Source organism: Sporobolomyces salmoneus (genome assembly GCF_050403485.1).
Source record: "Sporobolomyces salmoneus JCM6883 DNA, S_salmoneus_JCM6883_v1_ctg4, whole genome shotgun sequence".
Lineage (NCBI taxonomy): Eukaryota > Fungi > Basidiomycota > Microbotryomycetes > Sporidiobolales > Sporidiobolaceae > Sporobolomyces > Sporobolomyces salmoneus.
The window spans coordinates 446,761-466,415 of record NW_027481159.1 but is presented as its reverse complement, the minus strand read 5'-3'; the positions used below and the strand labels follow the sequence as shown (position 1 = coordinate 466,415).

At 50.0% G+C, this 19,655-nt stretch overlaps 10 protein-coding genes across 10 annotated transcripts; 5 read left to right on the top strand and 5 right to left on the bottom strand.

Moving 5' to 3' along the window:
- Positions 1-135: 135 nt before the first annotated feature.
- On the bottom strand, positions 136-2,724 carry JCM6883_001646 (uncharacterized protein; the record flags this gene model as incomplete). The annotated part of the gene is made up of 4 exons (XM_076629240.1): positions 136-1,185; positions 1,254-1,494; positions 1,560-1,746; positions 1,809-2,724. 4 exons carry the CDS (start codon positions 2,722-2,724, stop codon positions 136-138), a joined length of 2,394 nt encoding a protein of 797 aa, XP_076490887.1.
- Positions 2,725-2,895: 171 nt separating this feature from the next.
- On the bottom strand, positions 2,896-5,453 carry DBP9 (ATP-dependent DNA/RNA helicase; the record flags this gene model as incomplete). Its single annotated transcript, XM_076629239.1, has 7 exons — positions 2,896-3,294; positions 3,369-3,910; positions 3,979-4,127; positions 4,194-4,370; positions 4,440-4,726; positions 4,795-4,867; positions 4,933-5,453. The coding sequence occupies 7 exons, from the start codon at positions 5,451-5,453 to the stop codon at positions 2,896-2,898; spliced, it is 2,148 nt and encodes a 715-aa protein (XP_076490886.1).
- Positions 5,454-6,065: 612 nt separating this feature from the next.
- JCM6883_001644 (uncharacterized protein) lies at positions 6,066-6,635 on the bottom strand (the record flags this gene model as incomplete). The annotated part of the gene is made up of 3 exons (XM_076629238.1): positions 6,066-6,094; positions 6,175-6,366; positions 6,473-6,635. The coding sequence occupies 3 exons, from the start codon at positions 6,633-6,635 to the stop codon at positions 6,066-6,068; spliced, it is 384 nt and encodes a 127-aa protein (XP_076490885.1).
- Positions 6,636-6,761: 126 nt separating this feature from the next.
- TRM82 (Trm82p) lies at positions 6,762-8,610 on the top strand (the record flags this gene model as incomplete). Its single annotated transcript, XM_076629237.1, has 4 exons — positions 6,762-6,847; positions 6,910-7,155; positions 7,214-7,843; positions 7,902-8,610. The coding sequence occupies 4 exons, from the start codon at positions 6,762-6,764 to the stop codon at positions 8,608-8,610; spliced, it is 1,671 nt and encodes a 556-aa protein (XP_076490884.1).
- Positions 8,611-8,855: 245 nt separating this feature from the next.
- On the bottom strand, positions 8,856-9,498 carry ERV1 (flavin-linked sulfhydryl oxidase; the record flags this gene model as incomplete). Its single annotated transcript, XM_076629236.1, has 2 exons — positions 8,856-9,332; positions 9,415-9,498. The coding sequence occupies 2 exons, from the start codon at positions 9,496-9,498 to the stop codon at positions 8,856-8,858; spliced, it is 561 nt and encodes a 186-aa protein (XP_076490883.1).
- A 208-nt stretch (positions 9,499-9,706) lies between these two features.
- Positions 9,707-11,495, top strand: TYR1 (prephenate dehydrogenase (NADP(+)); the record flags this gene model as incomplete). Its single annotated transcript, XM_076629235.1, has 7 exons — positions 9,707-9,813; positions 9,879-9,934; positions 10,014-10,130; positions 10,200-10,348; positions 10,412-10,563; positions 10,625-11,317; positions 11,411-11,495. The coding sequence occupies 7 exons, from the start codon at positions 9,707-9,709 to the stop codon at positions 11,493-11,495; spliced, it is 1,359 nt and encodes a 452-aa protein (XP_076490882.1).
- A 357-nt stretch (positions 11,496-11,852) lies between these two features.
- On the bottom strand, positions 11,853-12,604 carry JCM6883_001640 (uncharacterized protein; the record flags this gene model as incomplete). Its single annotated transcript, XM_076629234.1, has 5 exons — positions 11,853-11,934; positions 11,999-12,212; positions 12,292-12,438; positions 12,521-12,536; positions 12,602-12,604. 5 exons carry the CDS (start codon positions 12,602-12,604, stop codon positions 11,853-11,855), a joined length of 462 nt encoding a protein of 153 aa, XP_076490881.1.
- Positions 12,605-12,776: 172 nt separating this feature from the next.
- Positions 12,777-13,910, top strand: RPE1 (ribulose-phosphate 3-epimerase RPE1; the record flags this gene model as incomplete). The annotated part of the gene is made up of 6 exons (XM_076629233.1): positions 12,777-12,894; positions 12,977-13,098; positions 13,184-13,253; positions 13,324-13,467; positions 13,537-13,668; positions 13,777-13,910. 6 exons carry the CDS (start codon positions 12,777-12,779, stop codon positions 13,908-13,910), a joined length of 720 nt encoding a protein of 239 aa, XP_076490880.1.
- Positions 13,911-14,579: 669 nt separating this feature from the next.
- JCM6883_001638 (acylglycerol kinase family protein) lies at positions 14,580-16,310 on the top strand (the record flags this gene model as incomplete). The annotated part of the gene is made up of 3 exons (XM_076629232.1): positions 14,580-15,187; positions 15,246-16,113; positions 16,182-16,310. The coding sequence occupies 3 exons, from the start codon at positions 14,580-14,582 to the stop codon at positions 16,308-16,310; spliced, it is 1,605 nt and encodes a 534-aa protein (XP_076490879.1).
- An 883-nt stretch (positions 16,311-17,193) lies between these two features.
- Positions 17,194-19,365, top strand: JCM6883_001637 (uncharacterized protein; the record flags this gene model as incomplete). Its single annotated transcript, XM_076629231.1, has 4 exons — positions 17,194-17,568; positions 17,642-17,918; positions 17,982-18,123; positions 18,186-19,365. The coding sequence occupies 4 exons, from the start codon at positions 17,194-17,196 to the stop codon at positions 19,363-19,365; spliced, it is 1,974 nt and encodes a 657-aa protein (XP_076490878.1).
- Between the last annotated feature and the right edge of the window lie 290 nt (positions 19,366-19,655).

The following is a 19,655-nucleotide window of genomic DNA, read 5'->3' as shown; positions in this document are numbered from 1 at the left end:
TGACACTTTCTTAGCAACTTCGTAGTAGTACTTTGTTCGATGTTTCTGTTTGTGTACAAATGACAACAAAGAAGTTCTTACAACAATGCTTTCGACATTTGATGGATGGATGAGTACAGTACAATATTCGCGTGTTCATTCCCTCCCTCTCCATTGTCTAACTCCTTTCGCTCCTAACGCCCATCCTCCCAGCGGACTAATCCCAATCCTCCAAACCCACAACCTCCCGACCTCCTGCACCCTCCTCGCCGCTCGATCGTTTCCCCCTAACCTCTTGACGACCAAACTTGACAATTCGATCCAAGGAACGAACAGATTCAAGGGAGAAGGTAAAGGAGGAGTCGAGAATGCCGATGCCAACGACTCAAGTCTCCTTTGACCTACCCTCGGTTTCGTTGCGTGAAGGTTACTGTTATACGGTACGGGAGGGACGAACGAGAAGTATCTAGTGATCGCTAATCGTTCTCTTCGAGATCGAAACGCGACTTCACGTCCGTACCGATCCCAACCGTCTAGATCGTCGAGTTCTCGTCGAGGAGTGAGAGGATGGAGCGGGTAAATCGGTTTAGGGGAAATTGAAGGTCGTCCTCCGGCGAAAAAAGCGAGAACGACTCCGAGGACGAGGGTGAAGGCTAGTGAGGTACGCGCTTCGATTGGAGAGGTCGATTTCCCTTTTGTCGTGAACGTTTCATCGGAGGAAGAAAGGAAGACGAGAGGGAAATGTAACATTTGTAGTAGAACTCCGGGATAATCAATCTCTCCACTCAAACTCCATAGAGTCAAAGCTCCGAATACGGCGAAATACGTCGCGAATTGAATCAATCCTCCTAAATTCGCTTCGAGACTCCTTAAAGCTCGATGTGAAACGGGCACTTTTTTCGGTGGAGGTCGATACCCTACGTCTCGAGTTTTACGACCGTCTCGGATCTTTTGCCATTGTTGATGAGTTGGAGCTCCGAACGCGGGAGAGTTTTGAGGGAGAACTCGAGAGGCCGCGAGGAAGGGAACGGACCAGGCGAGGAGGGAGAGAGAGGTAGCGAGCATGAACGAAGGACGGCGTCGAGGAGTTGCGATCCAGAAGGCGACGGCTCGGAGGAAGAGGGAGACGAAAACGAGGGCGTGATGAAGGAGTGGTAACAGAGTCGAAGGCGAGAGAGGCAGAGAAGGAACTGGTCCGCGATGTAGCTGCGTAGCGACGAGCCGAAACCATCAGCACGTCGACACTGAAATGATGGAACGGAATCGTCAATTACCCAAGCCCTTCCGACTTCTCCAGCCCAACCGAGCGTTCCTGCGACCCACAACCACCACACCAACCCGGTAAAGATACTCCACGTCTTCTCCGGTCTCCCATGCTGTATCGGAAGTGTCCGAGGGGCGTCGGGAGCGAGAGCGTTGAAGGAATCGAAATGAGAATAAGCGGAGAAAATTAAGATGTAAACGGTGATGGCGGCGTGTAGAGTCGAGAGGATATAGCTCTGGGAGTGTAGAATCCTACATAATATACTTGGGTATCAGCTCGATTTGACGTTGGGCTGAGAGAACAGAGGAAGACTTGCCGTGGAATTGAAAATCGATCGAGTCTGACGAAAGACTCTGTCCAGGTTAAAGATTGACCTTTCTTCGGAGGCGGCAGAAGTCCGTTACGCCAGACGTATTCTGTACAAGCGAGAACGACTGGGTGTGAAACGAGATCTTCTGCCTCGACGAACGGGAACGACGAGAGATTGAGCAGTAAATCGATCGCTGATCGAACGAAAGCATGTCAGCGTCGCTCAGCGGATTAGCGAGGAGAGGGAGAGACTGACCGCAAGTCGCCCTGTCCATTGAGTCGTAATTGAGCGGGAAATCGTGAAACAACAAAGTGACCAAAGCGTCTTCCTCCTCCTCTTCTTCTTCCCTCTGTTCATCCCCACTGACGAGGTACGAGTCCAACAATCCCTCTACTACGGCATACAGCCGTTCCCCTAGTTCCCTTCTCGCTTTGAACATTCTCAATTCTCCATCGACGCCTCGATCCGTTTCTTGTACGATTCCTCTCGGTTCGGCTTGTAGCGAGATGAGGAGCGAAAGGAGGGAGGATAGGAATAGAGCAGAAGGGGAGGTGATGACGGTCGTATCGAGAGTTTGGGAAGAGAGGGGAGAAGGACGAGCTGGAGCCGAAGAAGAAGAATTGTTCAATGATGAAGAACTCGTTCGACTACTCGTGGCCGTCGCGTTCGTCGCCAAGATTGAACCCGAATGAAACGATAAACTATGTCCGCTGATCATTGTTGTCGTCCCACTCGTCGGTTGTCCTCCTCCTCCTCCTCCTGGCGAATTGAGCAGCAAGTTTGGTAAGAATTTATCCAAAACTTTCCGATGTCTCTCTACCGTCAACACCTTCCTCAAGAAAGTACATTCCGCCTCTGCCTCATCGAGTGGCATATCCGGTGGTAGGGTCGGTAAACCGGGAGGGAGAGTGTAACCTCGTTCTTGTAATTCCTTCAACAAGGCCAATACCATCCCTTCGATCGCGATATCATCTTCGGTCAAGATCAATCCGGCCGCTGTGTTCAATGGAGTCGTCGAAGAGAGAGGTACTGGTGATGGTCGAGCGGTGAGAGACGAGATGGAAGATGAAGATGATGAAGTCGAATTAACGAGTGGAGGAGTGTGAACTATCCGTGGTGTTGTCGTATTCGGTAACAGTGGACTCCGTTCGTGTGCTGTCGAAGTCGGCATCTTCGTCGTCGCGACAGAAGTGGAGAAATGGAGAGGAGAGACGTGCTTTCGCAAACTTTCTCCCTTTCGATCATTCCTCTGACGTGTTCTCTCTCTCTCTCTAACGAACGAAATCTCAAAGCTATACGTGAAAGCGATGATGCGGAGTATTGCAACGAGAAAAGAACGCTATCATTTTTTCCCTCCCCCGCTAAATTTGAATCCACCTTTAAGCGGATCCTGTCTCTTCCCTCCTCCTCCTGCTCCTCCTCCTCTTCCTCCTCTTCCACTTGCTCCACCTCTACCTCTTCCTCTACCTCCCGCCGCACCTCTCGCCGACCTCGTCCCCGGTTTATGGAACGGAACTTGTCCGATCGTTCCCGTCGCTCCTCCTCCCTCGGATCGTTCCCCTCCAGTCGAGGATGATTCGTGCTGGTTGTTCGCGACGGTGGCATCGGAAGATCCTACGGCCGCGATGCGAGGCATGAGGTAACCTGGGACGTGCTTCAAGTGAGGTTGGACGCGAGAAGGGTGGAGAGGTTTGTCGTGACGAAGGAATGCGAGATCTCGTGGGTTATCTTCGAAATGTGCCTACACGCAACGTCGGTCGAGAGGTCAATATGGTTCTGAAGAATAGTGGATGATAGAGAGAGAGAGAATCGCACCTTTAGTTTCTCAGAGTTGACCACTTCATTCTTGATCTCTTTAATCCTCGCTTCCCTCACTGCCGCCTTCGTAACACTCCTCAAACCATCTTCCATCCTATACCTGAAACCCTCGACCTGTTTCAAATCAAACTTGTATTCCTTGACTTCCCCTCCCTTCCCTTTCTGACTCTTCTCGATCCTCGCCCAAACTTTCTCATCGTATTTCGCCGTAGGTAAACTGACATCGTTCTTTTTTTGTTTACCCCATTGTTCGCGGGGGACGATGAATGAGAGGGAAGTCCCAGTTCGACCGGCACGAGCCGTACGACCAACTCGATGGGTGTAGGAACGGGAAGAGAAGGGGAGGTCGAAATTGAGAACGCAGGCAACGTCGACGAAATCGATACCGCGGGAAACTCCGTATTCGGTCGTGGAAGGTCGAGAGGAGGCGGTTCCATCCTTGCGTTTACGTTTCTTCGAGGGAGGTGCGGTCGTCGTCGTCGTTGTCGATTCTTCCTCTTCTTGAGCTTCTCCTTCGCCGGCAGGTTGAGTCGAAATCACTAGTGAACCCATTACGAACCCTCTATCAGTCTACAATGAATCCTGATTGAGAGCTCGATAGACTCACGACCTTGTTCCTTCTCTTCTTTCGTTTCCGTTCCCTCTTCCTCCTCCTCGACCTCTGCATCGTCCCTGTCGTGACCCTCCAATCCACTCTCGTCCGTCGCAATCAAATAATCGAAAACCCCACGATTAAACTCCTGTACCGCGTGATACCTGTTTCACAACCACATTGTCAGTCTCGAGCCTCGGAACGCAAGACTGAATAGGGAGTTGAGCTACCTCGAGTTGAACGGCAGTTCCGCGTTTAGGACTCCCGATTTGATCCCGAATTTCTCTAGGAACAACTTCACTCGATAACCTCGATCGGTATCGTTAACGAAGATTAAACATTTCCCTTTGATCAATTTGAGTTTGAGGATCACGTAAAGTAATAGGAATTTATCTTCTTCCGTGCACCTGTAATTCCTCCCAAATGATACATCAGTCTTCTGTATCGAGGAAGAGACGGAATCTGGGAGGACATACCGAACGCAGAATTGTGATAAATTTGCTAATTCACTCTCATCCTCTTCCAACTTCAACACGACCGGATTCTTCAGTACGACTCCTTTCAGTTCTTCGACTTCTCCCGTCAAAGTAGCACTCATCAAGAACGACTGGTATACTTTCGGAAGACCTCCCGAGCTGGTAGAACTGGATGAGGAGGTTGCACCGGAGAGGAGAGCTCGGATATCGTCGGAAGAGTGTCCGTAGGAGAGGATGAGATCGGCTTCGTCGATTACTAGGTAGTCGAGGGTCGAGAGATCAAGAGTCTGTAGCAGTTCATCGAGAAGTCAGGGCACAGAGCTTTGAGAGTAGAGAGAAAGGAGGGAGAACTCACTTCAGATCTCAAATGAGCGAGAGCTCTCGAAGGAGTAGCAACGACGATCTCTGGTCTATCTGCCAATTGTAGCCTGTTCATCGTCGTTACGCTCATCAGTGACCCACTCACTGAAAAGCGTAGCAGGAGAAAACAAACCTTTCAACTCTTTCACCTCCCCCCGCCGCTCCATTCGCACCTTTTCTCTTCTTCCTACTCCCCGTTCCACCACCTCCCACAATATTAACCACTCTAATCCCCTTCTCATTAGCCGTATCATCAATCCCCAATCCTTCTACCAATTTCCCAATTTGTCCTCGAACTTGTTCCGCCAATTCCCTAGTAGGTACTAACACTAACGCTCTCGTTCCTTGTCCCAACCCACTCGAAGTCGAACTTGATCCCCCAGAGGTTGAATGTGATTGGGATTGTTCACGACGAGCTAAGATTCCTTGAAGGATCGGAATTGAATAAGCGAGAGTTTTTCCTGAACCCGTACGCGCTCTCGCAAGGATATCACGAGAGGACGAGAGAGCTAAGGGGATTAGGGTAGCTTGGATTGGGGTCGGGACGGGGAAGGAGAGGGAAGAGAGGGAACGGAGGAGGAGAGGATGAAGAGCTGGTTCGAGGGAGGAGAAAGACGTCGGTCGATCGCTGACAGTTTTGTTGGATGGTGCCATGTTGCAAGAGGTGTTCGCGGGCCTGGCAGAGCAGGCGGGTTGAAGGAGAAGAGAAGCGCAAAATGTTTGATCAAAAAGTTCGCAAAAAGTCGAGGGTGTCTCATAGTTTCGCAAGACAAGCTGTCGACAGGTTGTAACAAGATTCCGAGTTGCACTGCTGACTGTCGCGCGCTAGAACAATATGAGCAGGCGCAAGAAGAAGAAAAAAGTTTGGAGAAAAAAGTTTGGAGAATTCGTTCTTCCTTGTTCCGGATTGAGCGCTGCAAGCGTCGACCAAGTCATTGGAGACTGGACGAAGAACAGAGGCAGGAAAGAGGCGGAGAACGACAACAGATTGAACTATTTCAGAAGACTAAATGAAACGAAAACTAAACAGCGAGACGAAAGGGATCACAAGAGCGAAGCCGGAGACGAGACATAGCTCGACTTTGGGACGCAAGAGGACATTGTAGAGTGGTGGTTTGAGTGGTACAGGATTAAAGGGAGGAGCGAAAGAGGATCGAACATCGAGCGGAAAGAAACGAGAGACTGTCTTTTCGTCGAGCTTGGGAGCTGGTGCTGAGGGCGGGTTTCGAGTACGATTTTAGGAATCCTCCGGGTGTCGGGGCGAGCTCAGGACAGTGAAGTAATCGCTTTCTTATCTGCAACCCCCAAAATCGAAAATCGAAAACTTATCAGAAAACTCTTTTTTCCGAATAGACTCTCATCTGAAGTGACTCACCGATCGGTAGTCCATCTGGTCCAATTCCAGCTTTCCTAAACATTCTCTCCATATGGATCCTCCTCGCTTCATCGAAATCTACTCGATTCCGTTCCATGATCCTCCTCAATTCCGTCAAGGTTTGATCGTCCAACCCGGCTCGTTGATCCCCGGCCATGTTCGCTGAAAGGTCGAAATTCGAGGTGGAGAACCCTGTGCACGTCCAGCGGAGAGAGAGGAGAAGGAGGAGGAGGGTCAGTCGGAGGTGGGGGATGGAAATCGAACGGGAGGAGAAGGGAGGATGAGAGGATGGACGTACCTTGTTCAGCAGCATCCTCGAATGTCCTCAATGGAGCGTAATACCTCAGTCGAGAAGAGACGGACGCGGGCAAGTAATCCAAGTAATACGATCGGAAATGATACACCAAGTATGCGACCGCGCAGATCAATCCGAAGATTGAGAGGTTGAACCGATAGCCCATAACGGGCCTCAAGGTGAGAGGGGTCGGAACGAGCTGTGAAGGGGAGATGAGAGAAAGTTCGACGACGAGTTTCTTGGTTCTTCATCTCATTTCCGGCAGTCCATAAGCTCGGCAGGACATAGAAGGATGCAACATCCAGTTCAAGCGCTCGCAACAGTCGACTCCCTGTTGATCACAGCATGCAGTTCGACTCTCAATTGTTTTGATCTCTCGTTCGTAAAAACCACCTCTCTCTCGCCTCCTACCTAACTAGATTGACCCGTTGAGCTCGTAGAAATTCCACTCAAGTATCCACTTCGACTCCTCACAAATCCCTCATTCGTTCCCTTGCAACTTTTACCGATTTGGCTTCTTCTTCGCAATATTTGATCTCGACAGGTGAAGACAAACAATTGATCGTATCGAAACTACCTTCGTTGGAGTTGGTCAGTCAGAGGGAATTGATCAAGCGGGCGAACGCGTTGGAAGTGACCAAGACTGGAGAAATTATCGTAGGAGATAAATTTGGAGATGTTTATACGTGAGCTCTCTCTCCTTCTCTTCTGACTGAGCTCTCTCTGACTCTTGCTCGTTGACAGGTTCCCGCTTCATCCTCGCGCTGCTCCTACTCCCGCACCTTCAACAGCCGGCAAAGAAAAGAAACTCGAACCAGAATATCTCCCCATCCTCGGCCACGTCTCGATGCTCAACACTCTCGCCCTCCTCGGCGATAAAGAACAATACATCGCAACCGGAGACCGTGATGAACACGTTCGAATCTCGAGGTTCCCCTTAGGTCACGTTATCGAAGGGTTCCTATGGGGTTCAAAACATTTCGTTTCTTCCCTTCTCTGCCTCCCTCCTTCGACGACAGACGATAGATCGTTACTACTTTCTGCGGGAGGTGATCCGACGATTCAGGTGTTTAAACTGAATTTACCGACGAACGTAGGGGAATTGGTTGGACAGTATGAGATCTCAAGTTTGTTGTTACCGCATGTTAAAGTTGCGCCGGTTTTACCGGATCCAGTACCGGCGGGAAGGAAGAAGGATAAGAAAGGGAAGAACAAGTCTACCGCGGGTGAAGGAGAAGCGGAGGCTGAGGGAGAGGGAGAAGTCGAAGTTGAGGAAGAAGAAAAGAAGGAATTGAAGACTGGATTGGCAGTGATCAAGATGCTTCAAGTCGGGACGGCAAGAGAACAAGGAGGTGTCATTGTTCTCGCAGCTGGGTTAGTTTTCACTTCCCCTTTGTTCGAGCGCAAAACTGACACCTCGTTCCTCTTTCAGTTGTACCGCCCTCCTCTACATTCCCTTCTCCTCCCTCCTCTCCACCTCCACAACAGACCGCTCTCATTCCCTGCTCGAATTCCCAGCGCCAATCCTTGATTTCACCCCTCTCCCAATCCCCGTTTCCTCGACTTCCGCTCTCGAATTCCTCGTTTCCCTTGACCTGACCCGTCCCTCCGACCCCTCTTCCTCCTCAATTCCCTCACTAGTCCGAGTCTCCCTCGATCAATCCACGCATCAACTCTCTTTGATCCCCTCCGAAAACACTCAAGATGAAAACCTACTCTCCTCGTTAAAAACGACCGAGACGACTAAACAACCGGATATCGCGTCGTTGTATCCCGTATTAATGATGTTACATCATCCAGGGGACGAATCAGATCTTCTCGAAGGAGCCACTACTGGCGGAGGAGGAGGAATTGAGAATGTAGGGGATGGGAAACCTAAAGGCGGGATCCGGGCTCAGGTCCCTTCGAAGAAACGAACTTCGTCTGAACGATTAGATGCGGATAGAGAAGGAGATGGGAAAGAAGAGGCAGGGAGGAAGAGCGGGAAGAGAGCGGTGGGAAGGGCGGAGACGTTGAGGAGGTGGGAAGAGGCAAAGAGGAAATTGGAGGAAGGGAAGGGAGTTGAGAGTCTTTCGAAGGGAGAGAAAGAGGCGAAGGATGTGATGGAAATGGAGGAACAACAAAAGGAGGAGGCGAAGTGATCCGAGTGGGCTGGTATCAGCAGTAGATGGAAAATCGCACGAGAGCGAACTCTCAATTCACGGCATCGAGCCTGTAACGAGTGGACACATGGAACACACTCTGAAGAGGCTTTCTCACTCGTAGCAGCAGCAGAAAGAGAGAGATACGAGAGTAGAGGAGTTGCATTTTGCGAAATGTGAGAGAAAGTGGATACAATGTATAATCTTCTACAACAAGCGATAGTCCTCTAAGTCTCTCGCGACGTTCAATCGCAATGACCGTCTTTCCACCCATCTCTCCATCTCTCTCCAACGTTCATACACTCAAACTTGTCTTTGCCCAATCTCTCATTCACCTCGTTATGAGCTTTACACATCCATTCCTCAACCCCCAATCTCGTCTTCACCGCTTGTTCCGGTGGATTCACTTTCATGTATTCCCCTAAATGACCGGCACAATCACCGCAAGGGTAAAGAGTTGGGAGGGAACGAAGTAGGGAGAGCATCGAGGATTGTTGGTGAGGAGTTGGAGAAGGGGGGAAATAGGATGCGGTAGTGTGGAGGAAGGTCCAGGTGTGTCGTCCTAGTCGTTCGACGTCGGGTGGACAGTCTGAGGGGAGAGAAGAGGAGGAAGAGGATTCGAGAGAGGAGGAGGCGGCGAAACCAGAGGCAGTGGCGCCGGCGGTTGTGGAGGACTTCTTCTTGGTAGCACCTCCGGTCCAGGCTTTGAATCCTGTGCAAACCTACTGGCGCAGAGAGCAAGAGATTCGAGAAATGTTGAGTCAGCTTTCGACGAGCGAGAAAGAGAGGTGGTGAAGAGCGCACCTTGCAAGGTTTCCCATCTGGACCTAATACTTCTCCTGGTTTCAGTACTGGCTTTGACGTTGTTGTAGAGGCTGTTTCGGTCATCGTTATTGATGAAAGAACGAGAGAGAGAGTTCTCTCAGAAAGTTTCTCCTCTTCTCCACCTCTTTCGGAACCTTAAAGCATCTCCTCTTACTAGTTCGACCGACTCAGCTCGAAGAAGACAAGGGAAACCCGACCGAACAGCTTTCTCTCCCTTCGATTCTCCTTCCCCTCTTTCGACCGACTCTCACTCCTCTCTCATCCCTTCGAGATGTCAAGGATTCCGTCAGTGAAAGATGCAGTAATTGGATTGATCGGTATGGGTGAAATGGGAAAGATGTACGCCGAGCGGTTAGCTCAAGCAGGTCATTGTAACCGGTAAGCTCTCCTTGACTACCTCTCTCTCCTGTGACGAGGAGCTGAGTAGTAGTGAGCGAGTTTAGGATCAACGTGTGTGACTTGCCGGAGAAGTACGAAAGTCTCGTCGAATACTGTAAAGGTTCGTTCAACCCTTTTTCAGACGTTTTCTGGTTTCTTCTGAATTTGACTTTGTCTGTACGTTGTTGGTTGTTCGGCAGACAAGGAACGACTAGTGCCGATGAAAGATGGACATCATGTATCAAGAGAATCAGATTTCATCATCTACTCCGTCGAAGCTGCGTTTCTCGATAAAGTTGTCGCTCAATATGGTCCCTGTTCGTCTCTTTTCTTCCTTCATCTGTCATCGTCATGGAGTACTGATGGCAAAGGCGTACCGAACGTAGCTACGAAAGTAGGAGCGATCGTTTCTGGACAAACTTCAGTCAAAGCTCCCGAACGAGAAGCGTTCGAGAAATATTTACCCAAAGATGTTCAAATCGTTTCGATTCATTCTTTACATGGTCCTACCGTACCTCCAGATGGTCAAGCTCTCGTACGGTCTTCTCTTTCTCAGTACCCCTCTGACGAGAGACTGAGTCGAGTTTAAATCGTACAGATCATTATCAAACATCGAGCGGAAGAAGAACATGTCAAATTCGTACAAGAGTTATTGGCACCGTTGAAGTCAAGATACGTTCATCTGAGTTACGACGAACACGACGAAGTGACTGCGAACACTCAAGCTGTAACTCATGCCGCTTTCCTATCGTAAGTATTTCTCTCCCTGTTCGCCCTTCTCTCAGCTGACACTCGCAATCGATGCATTCAGTATGGGCACGGCTTGGAGATGTACTGGACAATTCCCATGGGAGTTAGGTCGTTACATCGGGGGGATCGAAATCGTTAAAATCAACATTGCTCTCCGAATCTACGCCGCAAAATGGCACGTTTACGCGGGACTAGCGATCCTGAACCCGACAGCCCGGAAACAAATCCATCAATTCAGTGAATCCGCTACCGATTTATTCAAACTGATGATCGGAGGCAAAAGAGACGAGTTAAGGAAGAGGGTTTTCGACGCGAGGGATTTCGTTTTCGGTAGTGAAGGAGGTGGACAACATCCGATTTTGTTATCGGATAAAGTATTGGATCGATTCTCGATTGGACAACCTCCTTCAACGGTCGATTTTCAACCTCCTCCGAATTCACATCTCGCGTTATTAGCCATGGTCGATTCATGGCATCTCTTAGGAATCCGTCCGTTCGTACACCTCCAACTCGCCGCGACTCCAGTCTTTCGGTTTTGGATCGGGGTCGCCGAATACTTGTTCCGGGATGAGAGTCGATTAGAGGCGGCGATTGAAGCGTCGACGGGTCAGGGGGAGGGAGTTGCGTTCAGTGCGGACGATGCAGAGTTCGTAATTGCGGCGAGGGGATGGAGCGATACGGTCAGGTATGGGAGTTTCGAGGCGTATAGGAAAAGGTTTGAAGAGACGAGAGTGTTCTTTGAACCGAGATTCGAGTGAGTCCTACAGCTCTCTCTCTCCTTGAATTCTTGTGGCTTCGTTTGACGTCGGGGTACTGACTCTGACTCACTGTCCGTGCGCGTTACTAGGGAATCGAGAATAGCGAATCGAGACATGTTTGCGTTTTTAGCTCAAGAACCGATCAAACCTCCAACCCCTTCTTCTTCGCAATGAACGTAAAGGAAACAATTGACGACAGTCAAGAACTTCGCCCCTGTCGCACTCTGCGACCTTGAGACGTCGGCGAAGAGTTGTCTTTGCGCGATGAGCGGATTAGCTACTCTCAAAGTTTGGTGCATTTTGTGTGCGCGTCGAGAGAGGATTGATAGTAAAGATGACTTGCAGGACAGCAGCAAATGAATGGATGAGCTGAGGAGATAGAGGGAGAGCTTGGTATAACGGAAAACCGACAAATAGAAAACGAAAATCGGAATGAGATGTGAAAGGGGAGAAAAACGAAGAGTCCAGAATGAAGAACGAACGGTTTACTGATAGAGGTCAGCGAAGGGCTAGTCAGTATCGTACAGATGGCTACGGAAGAGAGAGAGGAGGAAGAAAGCTCACTTGACCGAGGATTTGGTGAACGAACGAAACGTAGTTGATGTTTCCCTCTCTGTCACGAATCGAAGGTATTCAGACTCACTCCCCATAGAGCAGTACAGACACGCTGGACTCACGGAGTGACCTTTACACCCTGAAGTAACTCGTCAACTTCTTCTTCCGACAATTTCTCCCCTAAACTCGTCAACACATACTTCAATTCCCCTTGTCCAATGTACCCGTTCCCTTCTTTGTCAAACACTTGGAACCCTCTAATGAACTCGTCTGCCGTTCCAGCAGGTTCGAACCCTCCTGGTCGATTCAAAATCGACATGAACGTATTGAAATCAACTGTCCCATTTGGCCTCGCTCAGTCAGTCTTGCGGAGAGAGGAAGCGACTGGAGGAATGAGAGTGAGAGAGGAACGGACTATCTTGGTTCCCTACGGATTGAGCGAGTTGAGCGACTTGATTTTGAGTTGGATTTTGACCCAACGCTCGAAGAACGTCGCCGAGGGATTGAGAAGGGATCGCTCCCGCACCGCGTTTGTCGAACAGGGCAAAGGCTTCTTTGGCTTCTACTCACATGGAACCGCGTGTGTGTCAGTCTGAGAGAGTGAAGGGGAACGTGTTGAAAGAGATGAGAGATGGGAAACGAACCAGCGTCAGAGGCAGACTAGACAACGAGCGAGCGGGTAGGTGAGCATACAGAGTGGATATAGAGTAGATCAAAGCGCGTACCATATCGTTTGGAGAGTTAGGTGGTGTTGATCGAGAAGCAACCTCCGACGAATCTCTCTCTTCCTTCTCCCTTTCTTCCCAAACCTCCAGACTATCGTAAGTCACTGACAGTACACTCGCTCAGAACTGTAGAGCTTTCCGCTCACCCCCGTCTCCTCTCGCAGCTCACAACGTCATGACCACCTCTCAACCCCGAGCGATCATTTCCCCCTCTGTTCTCGCCTCGAACTTCGCTGATCTAGGGAACGAGATCCGTCGTATGCAATCCTGTGGTGCTGAATGGGTCCACATGGGTCAGTCTCTCTTCTCCCTTCGCTTTCCTCCTTTCTCCAACTCACAATGGATCGCCTCTCTCGCTCACTTCGCTGAATGTAGATGTCATGGATGGACATTTCGTCCCCAACATTACGATGGGACCTCCCGTCCTCGAGAGCGTACACAAGACGGTAGAGAACGTATTCATGGATTGTCATATGATGGTTTCCGAACCTCACAAGGTACGACCACATTGCGCCATACACTGCTCTCTCTTCTCTAAATCGAAACGAGAAACTGACATTGTATCGCGTTGTTGGAACGTAGTGGGTTAAACCTGTGGCCGAAGCAGGGGGAAAATCTTTCACTTTTCATTTGGAAGCTTTGGAAGATCCCGGTTCGTTCCCGTCTTCTCACCTCTTCTTCACGCCGGCTGTGACTGATGTGTTGACTCGGGGAGTATACAGAGTCGGCGCATGAGCTCGTAGAGTTGATCAAATCTACGGGAATGAAATCCGCCGTTGCGATTTCTCCTTCAACTCCTTCTAACGCAATCACCGACAAGTTGGGTAATTCGGTCGATATGATGCTAGTAATGACTGTTGTACCCGGTACCCATTACTCTCGCTTCATTGTCCAGAGTGACAGGGACTAATGGACAGATTGAGTGGTTGATACAGGAAAAGGAGGACAAAAATTCATGAAGGAATGCGTACCGAAAGTTAGTGAATTGAGGACGAGGTTCCCGAGTAAAGATATTCAGGTAGATGGAGGGGTTGGACCGGGAACCGTCGGATGTTGCGCGAGAGCAGGTAAGAAGAATTCTCTCTTTTCTCCCTTCTCTTAAGTCTTGGGGTCTTTCTCTCGGCTTGTCGAGATCTGAAGTCACCAGGGATACTGATGCGACATAATGTAAACAGGCTCGAACGTTATCGTAGCTGGAACTGCATTGTTCGGAGCCGAAAACCCGAAAGAAGTATGTGACGGGTTCAAGAAAGCCGTCGATGAATCGAAACCGGTTTGGGGTACTCCTCAAGCTCTAGAGGACGCATGAACCTGGTAATGTCCGGCTTCAGAGGCGGGTAATTGTGCATAGGGTTCGTCAGAAGTAGAAAGTGAAGTATAGAAATATGAAATCGTTTTTGCAGTTTCTTCTGTCGCTGTCGCTTCGCTCTTTGCCGCTCCGCTGCTAGCTGTTCAGATTGGCTCTCGCATGCCAGACAAGCAGAATTGCGCAAGTTGTGAATCCATTTCTCTCCCCGCTCGGCGCCAGTGCTTCTCCCTCCCGAACTCTTCTCTCTCTCACTTTCACTCGACCCCCGGCTAACTCCCGCTTGCTACCGACCACACTGTACCCTGTGAGTGCTGGACTCCCCTTCCTACTCTCCCGGTCATCCTTCGTTCGGCGCAAGACCTTCGTCAAACGCTTCATCTTTTCCTCTATCTCGCTCGACTACCTCGCCTCTCTAGGACTCCCCCGATGTACCAAATGTTGGAGATAGGTCTAGGAATGATATCGCAAGCTGGACAGACAGGAGAAGCATTGGCACAAGACTAATCTGGAGGAACGGCTTTCAATGGCTATGCAGGCTCCTCTCGAGCCATTTACTGAGGTGGAAGAGGCGTGGAGCAGTCGAACTAGGCAGTATCTAGAAATTGCGGAACCTCCAAAATAGAGCTGATACTGGTATCGACCCACTCGCCAGATCTTCCCCTCCATCGAATGATTCACACGACCTCCTACCTCTTCTCTGACCTCTCTCCCGATTCCCAAACCTTCTATATCACTCCCTGTTCTCCTCCTGCCAAACGAGACGCATCCGAACCGATCCCGATAGAAATCTCGAACCTCGTTTATTTCGTTCAACATCCGTCTTCATCTCGATTGACGGGCTACTATCTCGGCAAGAATTCAGACTCCAGCTATACCGCCTTCACTTTCACCCTCGATGAAGATTCGCCGAAACTTCCCGAGGAGCTCGAACGGTTTATCGTTAAGAACGACTCGACGCGCAAGGGAGGGAAGAAACGAAGGATTGATGTTGTCGTGAATCGGAAATCAGGACACGGTTACTCAACGGGTTTATTGAACGATGTCGTGTTACCGTTATTGAAACCGTTCGAAGAGTTTGGGCTGATTGAGGGAGTGAAGGTTTGGGAAACTGAGGGTGAGAACGATGGAGAACGGATAGGGAGGGAACTAGTACGAGATCACGAAGGAGACAAGACTGTGATTGTACTAGGAGGAGATGGAACGGTACATGAAGTATTGAACGGGGCAGTTTCGCTAGACTCAAAGGAGAAGAACTCGAGTTTGGATCTCGTTCTCATGTGAGTTATTCCACTATTTGAGCTCTTTGGCACAGACTGAGTACTGTATTGTATGCAGACCGACCGGAACCGCCAACGCAATGTACTATCATCTTTTCCCGCCCGAATCTCCTCTCTACCCAACCTCGACCCCTCTCTCTCCGTTCTATTCCCTCCTCTCGTTCCTGCGTCAATCGTCTTCTCCTCATCCACTTCCTCTCGCACTCAACACTATCGATCGTCCCTCCTCCTCATCCCCATCATCTTCAGCCTCGCCGTCAACTTCTCCTCTCCTAACTTCCGTCGTTACTTCCGCCGCACTCCACGCATGTCTCCTGCACGACGCCGAAGCACTCCGTTCGACTCATCCAGGGGTAGAAAGGTTCAAGATCGCGGCTCAGGAGAACGTTAAACTCTGGTGGAATGGTTCTCTTATCCTTCGAGGAGGTACTCTGAAACGCTATGATCCCTTCACTCAATCCTTCCAGCAGGAAACGGAGGAAGAGGTAGTATTGAAAGGACCATTCGCATATTGGGTCTCTTCACTCGTTTCACGATTCGAACCGAATTTCATCGTAGCTCCATTTCGATCCCCTCAACACTCACTCGCTCCCTCCATCGCCTCGGACGACTTGGATTCGATCGATCTAGTCGTTGTGAGACCGTTGAGACATGGACCGACGAAGGAAGCGTTTGAGAGAGGAGAAGAAGGGTTGGGAGAGAAGTTTGCGGAGCGGGTTTGGAAAGTTACTGGGGGGATGTATGAGGGTGGAAAACATACGGAGATGAGTTATCCGAAAGGAGAGGGTGTGGACGACGAGGAAGGAGAAGGAGAGGAGGGAGAGGATGGGAAGACGACGATTGTAGAGGTTTGGAGAGTGAAGGAATACGTTTGGACTCCGGTAAGCTCATACTGTCTCTCTTTTATGAGCTTGACGAGCTCCATTGTGAGCTCGGTCAACGTCCCTCTCTCGGTACAACAAACTGATTGCGAAATCGTTCGTGTATGACCCAGGATCCGTCGTCAGATCTCAAGCAAAACCTCGTTTGTTTCGACGGAGCACTACACGATCTAGAACGAGGAGGATCGTTGAAGACGAAAGTGTTGGATACGGAGCAGACTCGAGTGAGGGTTTGGAGATGATAGAGCTCGTTCCGGAGAAGCTTGGAGAAGGGGATAGAAACTCAAAACTCCCAACTCGGTGGACGAACCGACGCAGACACTTAGCTTTATCTAGACGGAGGCACTACAGTAGGGAGGTCGTAGAATGGTAGAGTGGTGGACCAGCTGGCTGGCCAACCGCGTAAGAAACCGATTTGACTCTCCCTCTTTTCCCCTCGAACGAGGAGGATACGATCTCACCAATCGATACGCTCGAGATACTCGAACCGTATCGGTAAGCCGGGGAACACTTCTTCGTCAAGAAAGAACCTCTCAAAGTTTTACGAGTCTGATCGAATGGCGATGCTTCTCAGTTCCGATCTTCAGCTCGAGCTTTCGAAACTGACGCTCGGGCTTTTTTTCTTCTTCGCAACTTCAAACTGGGTGGTGCATCCGAATCGTGATTGGATCCTCTCAAATCCGCTCTTCCTCGCTTGCTAGCTCATTCTCTCACATCGAACGGATCAAAGCTCTGTCTCCTTTCATGGGAGGGTCAAGAAGATAATCGAGAAAGAGTTCGAGGTTCATTGAGCTCGTTGCGAGAGTGGGCTGTGTTGTTTCGGAAGGGGAGAAGAAAAATAGAGTGATGTCTTTCCGACGAATCGAGCGAATTTTCGAAGGGCGAAAGCAAATTGTCGAGTCGCGCTCGCGTTCTCTTCGCTTTCTCGTTCTCTCTTCCGCTCTCCCACTCACGCTCGAATCGGCATACATCTCCCCACCTCACGACTTCTAACTCAACTACCACACCCTAGACAGCGACTCGACCTCTCTCTCCTTTCCTCCCTCCTCTCTCTCTCTCTCTCTTCAACCCAAACTCAGACGCGTCTCCCTCGGTCACGCTCCTCCTCAAGGGAACGCACGCACGATGCTAGAATCTCGACCTCAACTCTCACTCTCGATCGGACTCAACAGACGACCATCGTCTCAACTCTCGGTTCCGGGCGCGTCTTCTCCTTTGTCAGGACCTCCGATTACTCCGCAAACAAACTCGTTTTTCCCTCCTCTCCTCGATTCGTACTTCCCCTCTTTCAACCAGGGGCAGTCTGGACCATCTACCCCTCCGATCCCTTCCTCGAGTTGTTCGATCAGTGGGAATGCATTGTATCCGCCAGTGTTTCCGGGTAGGAGAGGTTTATTGAGGAGGAATTCATCGTTGAGTTCAGTATCGAGTTCGATCGGGGACGATGAAGAGGATATCGAACGTGAATGGACTTTACAAGAAGAAGAAACCGTTAGAGCCGTACGTTTCAACTCCTCCAAAATTTCACGCGTCGAAGAAAAGAATCTCTAGCTAACTCGTTCGGATGGATTAGACGTACGATTCCTGCGTTGCGAAACATTCCCTCACTGAAGCACCTTTCCCAGCGAACGGACCACCTCCTTCGAATTTCACGAACAGCGTCGCGAGACAAATCATTCGAGCTCATCAAGGTCCCGGGAGAATCACTCGTTCGAAAACAAGGACTGCCGCAATGAGATCCTCGGGATCGTCGGATGTCGAGGATAATAGTGAGGTAGAGATGGACGCGCCTGCTCCGGGGAAATGGAGACATGGATTGAGAGCGACGAGATTGAAAATTCTTTCGCTTGGTGAGTTTCAAGCTCTCTCTTCGAGTCGGGCTCAGTACTGACTACCTCGATCCTGTTTGACAGTCAAAGAGCGACAGAACGCTCATCTCGAAGCGACTCCCCGTCAATCGGATCCGGAAGCGACTCCGAAGAAACGAAAACCCATGGTCAGACAGGGTAGCATGGATTTCTTACCTTCAATGGACAACACAAGTACTATCGCTCGGTAAGTCATCAGTCACGCTGTCTGAAACAGTGCAGTAAAGCTGACTGTGAACACTCTCGCAGATTGGGATCAATGCTTCGACAACCTTCAAACGATTCATTCGGCCCCAAAGTCCCGAATACAGCTCACCCATCTCGTCAATTCAATCGAATCCGAATGCAACGTACGAACTCACTCTCGACTATCGCCGGTTCCCCCTCTCAACCTCTGAAAGAGAAACCCTCTCCTGCGAAAATCCCGACTCCCGCTCCAGCCTCTTCCCACCGAATGATGCGACTCGGTTCAGAATCGAACGTCTTACCTACCGCTTCCGCGGCCCCAATGGCTCGTACATTATCGGCGAATCAAGGAAAAGGATTCGAAGGATTTCAACGCCCGTCTCACCACTCTCCCGTTCCTCCTCCTCCTCCTTCTTCCTCCTCGGATACTCAAGCAACGAGTTCTTACACCTCGATCACACCGAAGAAGAAACCATCCCCTCTCGTCCTCGGTGAAGGGTTCAGTAATCTCGAGACTCCCCTCAATCTTCACTCGAAACGTCCTCCTCCGACATCTTCATCCGGTCTCGGTTCGGCGTTCAACTCTCCCGTCGTTGGAGTTTACCCGACTCCTGAAAGTCTCAGGAAGGATGGCGATAAACGAAAATCGTGGAAGAAAGCAAAACTCGAAGACGATTCCGAATCCGAGGATAAAATGGCACTCGATCACCAACAGCCCGGTACCAAACCGACCACATTCGTCACTCAAGCACAAGCATTCGCACTCCCCTCTCAAACGGACAGTGTCGACGCTCTCGAATTCTCGATCAAACGACGATTACGTCCTTCCCTCTCGTCTTCCTCTTCCTTCTCGAACGCTTCGACTTCTTCCTCCATCGATTCAACCTCCGACGATGTACTTCCCGTTCCGAGAGTCGTTCTCACTCCCTCTCTTTCCCCAACTTCTGATTTCTCCTCCTCGTCTCGAGCGGCGAGAGAAGAACCTGGAACTCCTTCTCCCCTCTCTTCGACTTTCGATCTCAACGACCTCAAACTTGAAAACATTCGAGATGACTCGACGACTGAGGAAGAGCAAGAGGAGAAGACGGGATTAGGGTTTGGGTTTTTGGATCGAGCGTACGTCGAAGCTGGGAACGAAGCGAAGAGTTTGAGGGAAAGGTATGGGGATTTCGCTTGGGCTATCGAACAGCAACAACAACAACAACACCAACAACAACAACAACAACAACAACAACAACAATAATGTTACGAGGGAACTACTACCCCCCTTGATATGCTATCTAGACATAATCTTAACTTATTTTTCATCGAATTCTGATTCCCTTGTAGCCTTATAAATTCCTCTCTTACTCTCTCTCTCTCTGCTTATATCTTGTGAATAGTCTCGACTAATGATTGCTTGTTTCCAACGCTTCCTCTCTCTCTCTCTCCTTTGTATACGTTCAGAGATTTGATTCTAGAAATAACACATGCAACTTTTCTAAACTCATTTCCAGTAGAATCTTGACACTTGTTGTCGCCGTGAGAGTCGCG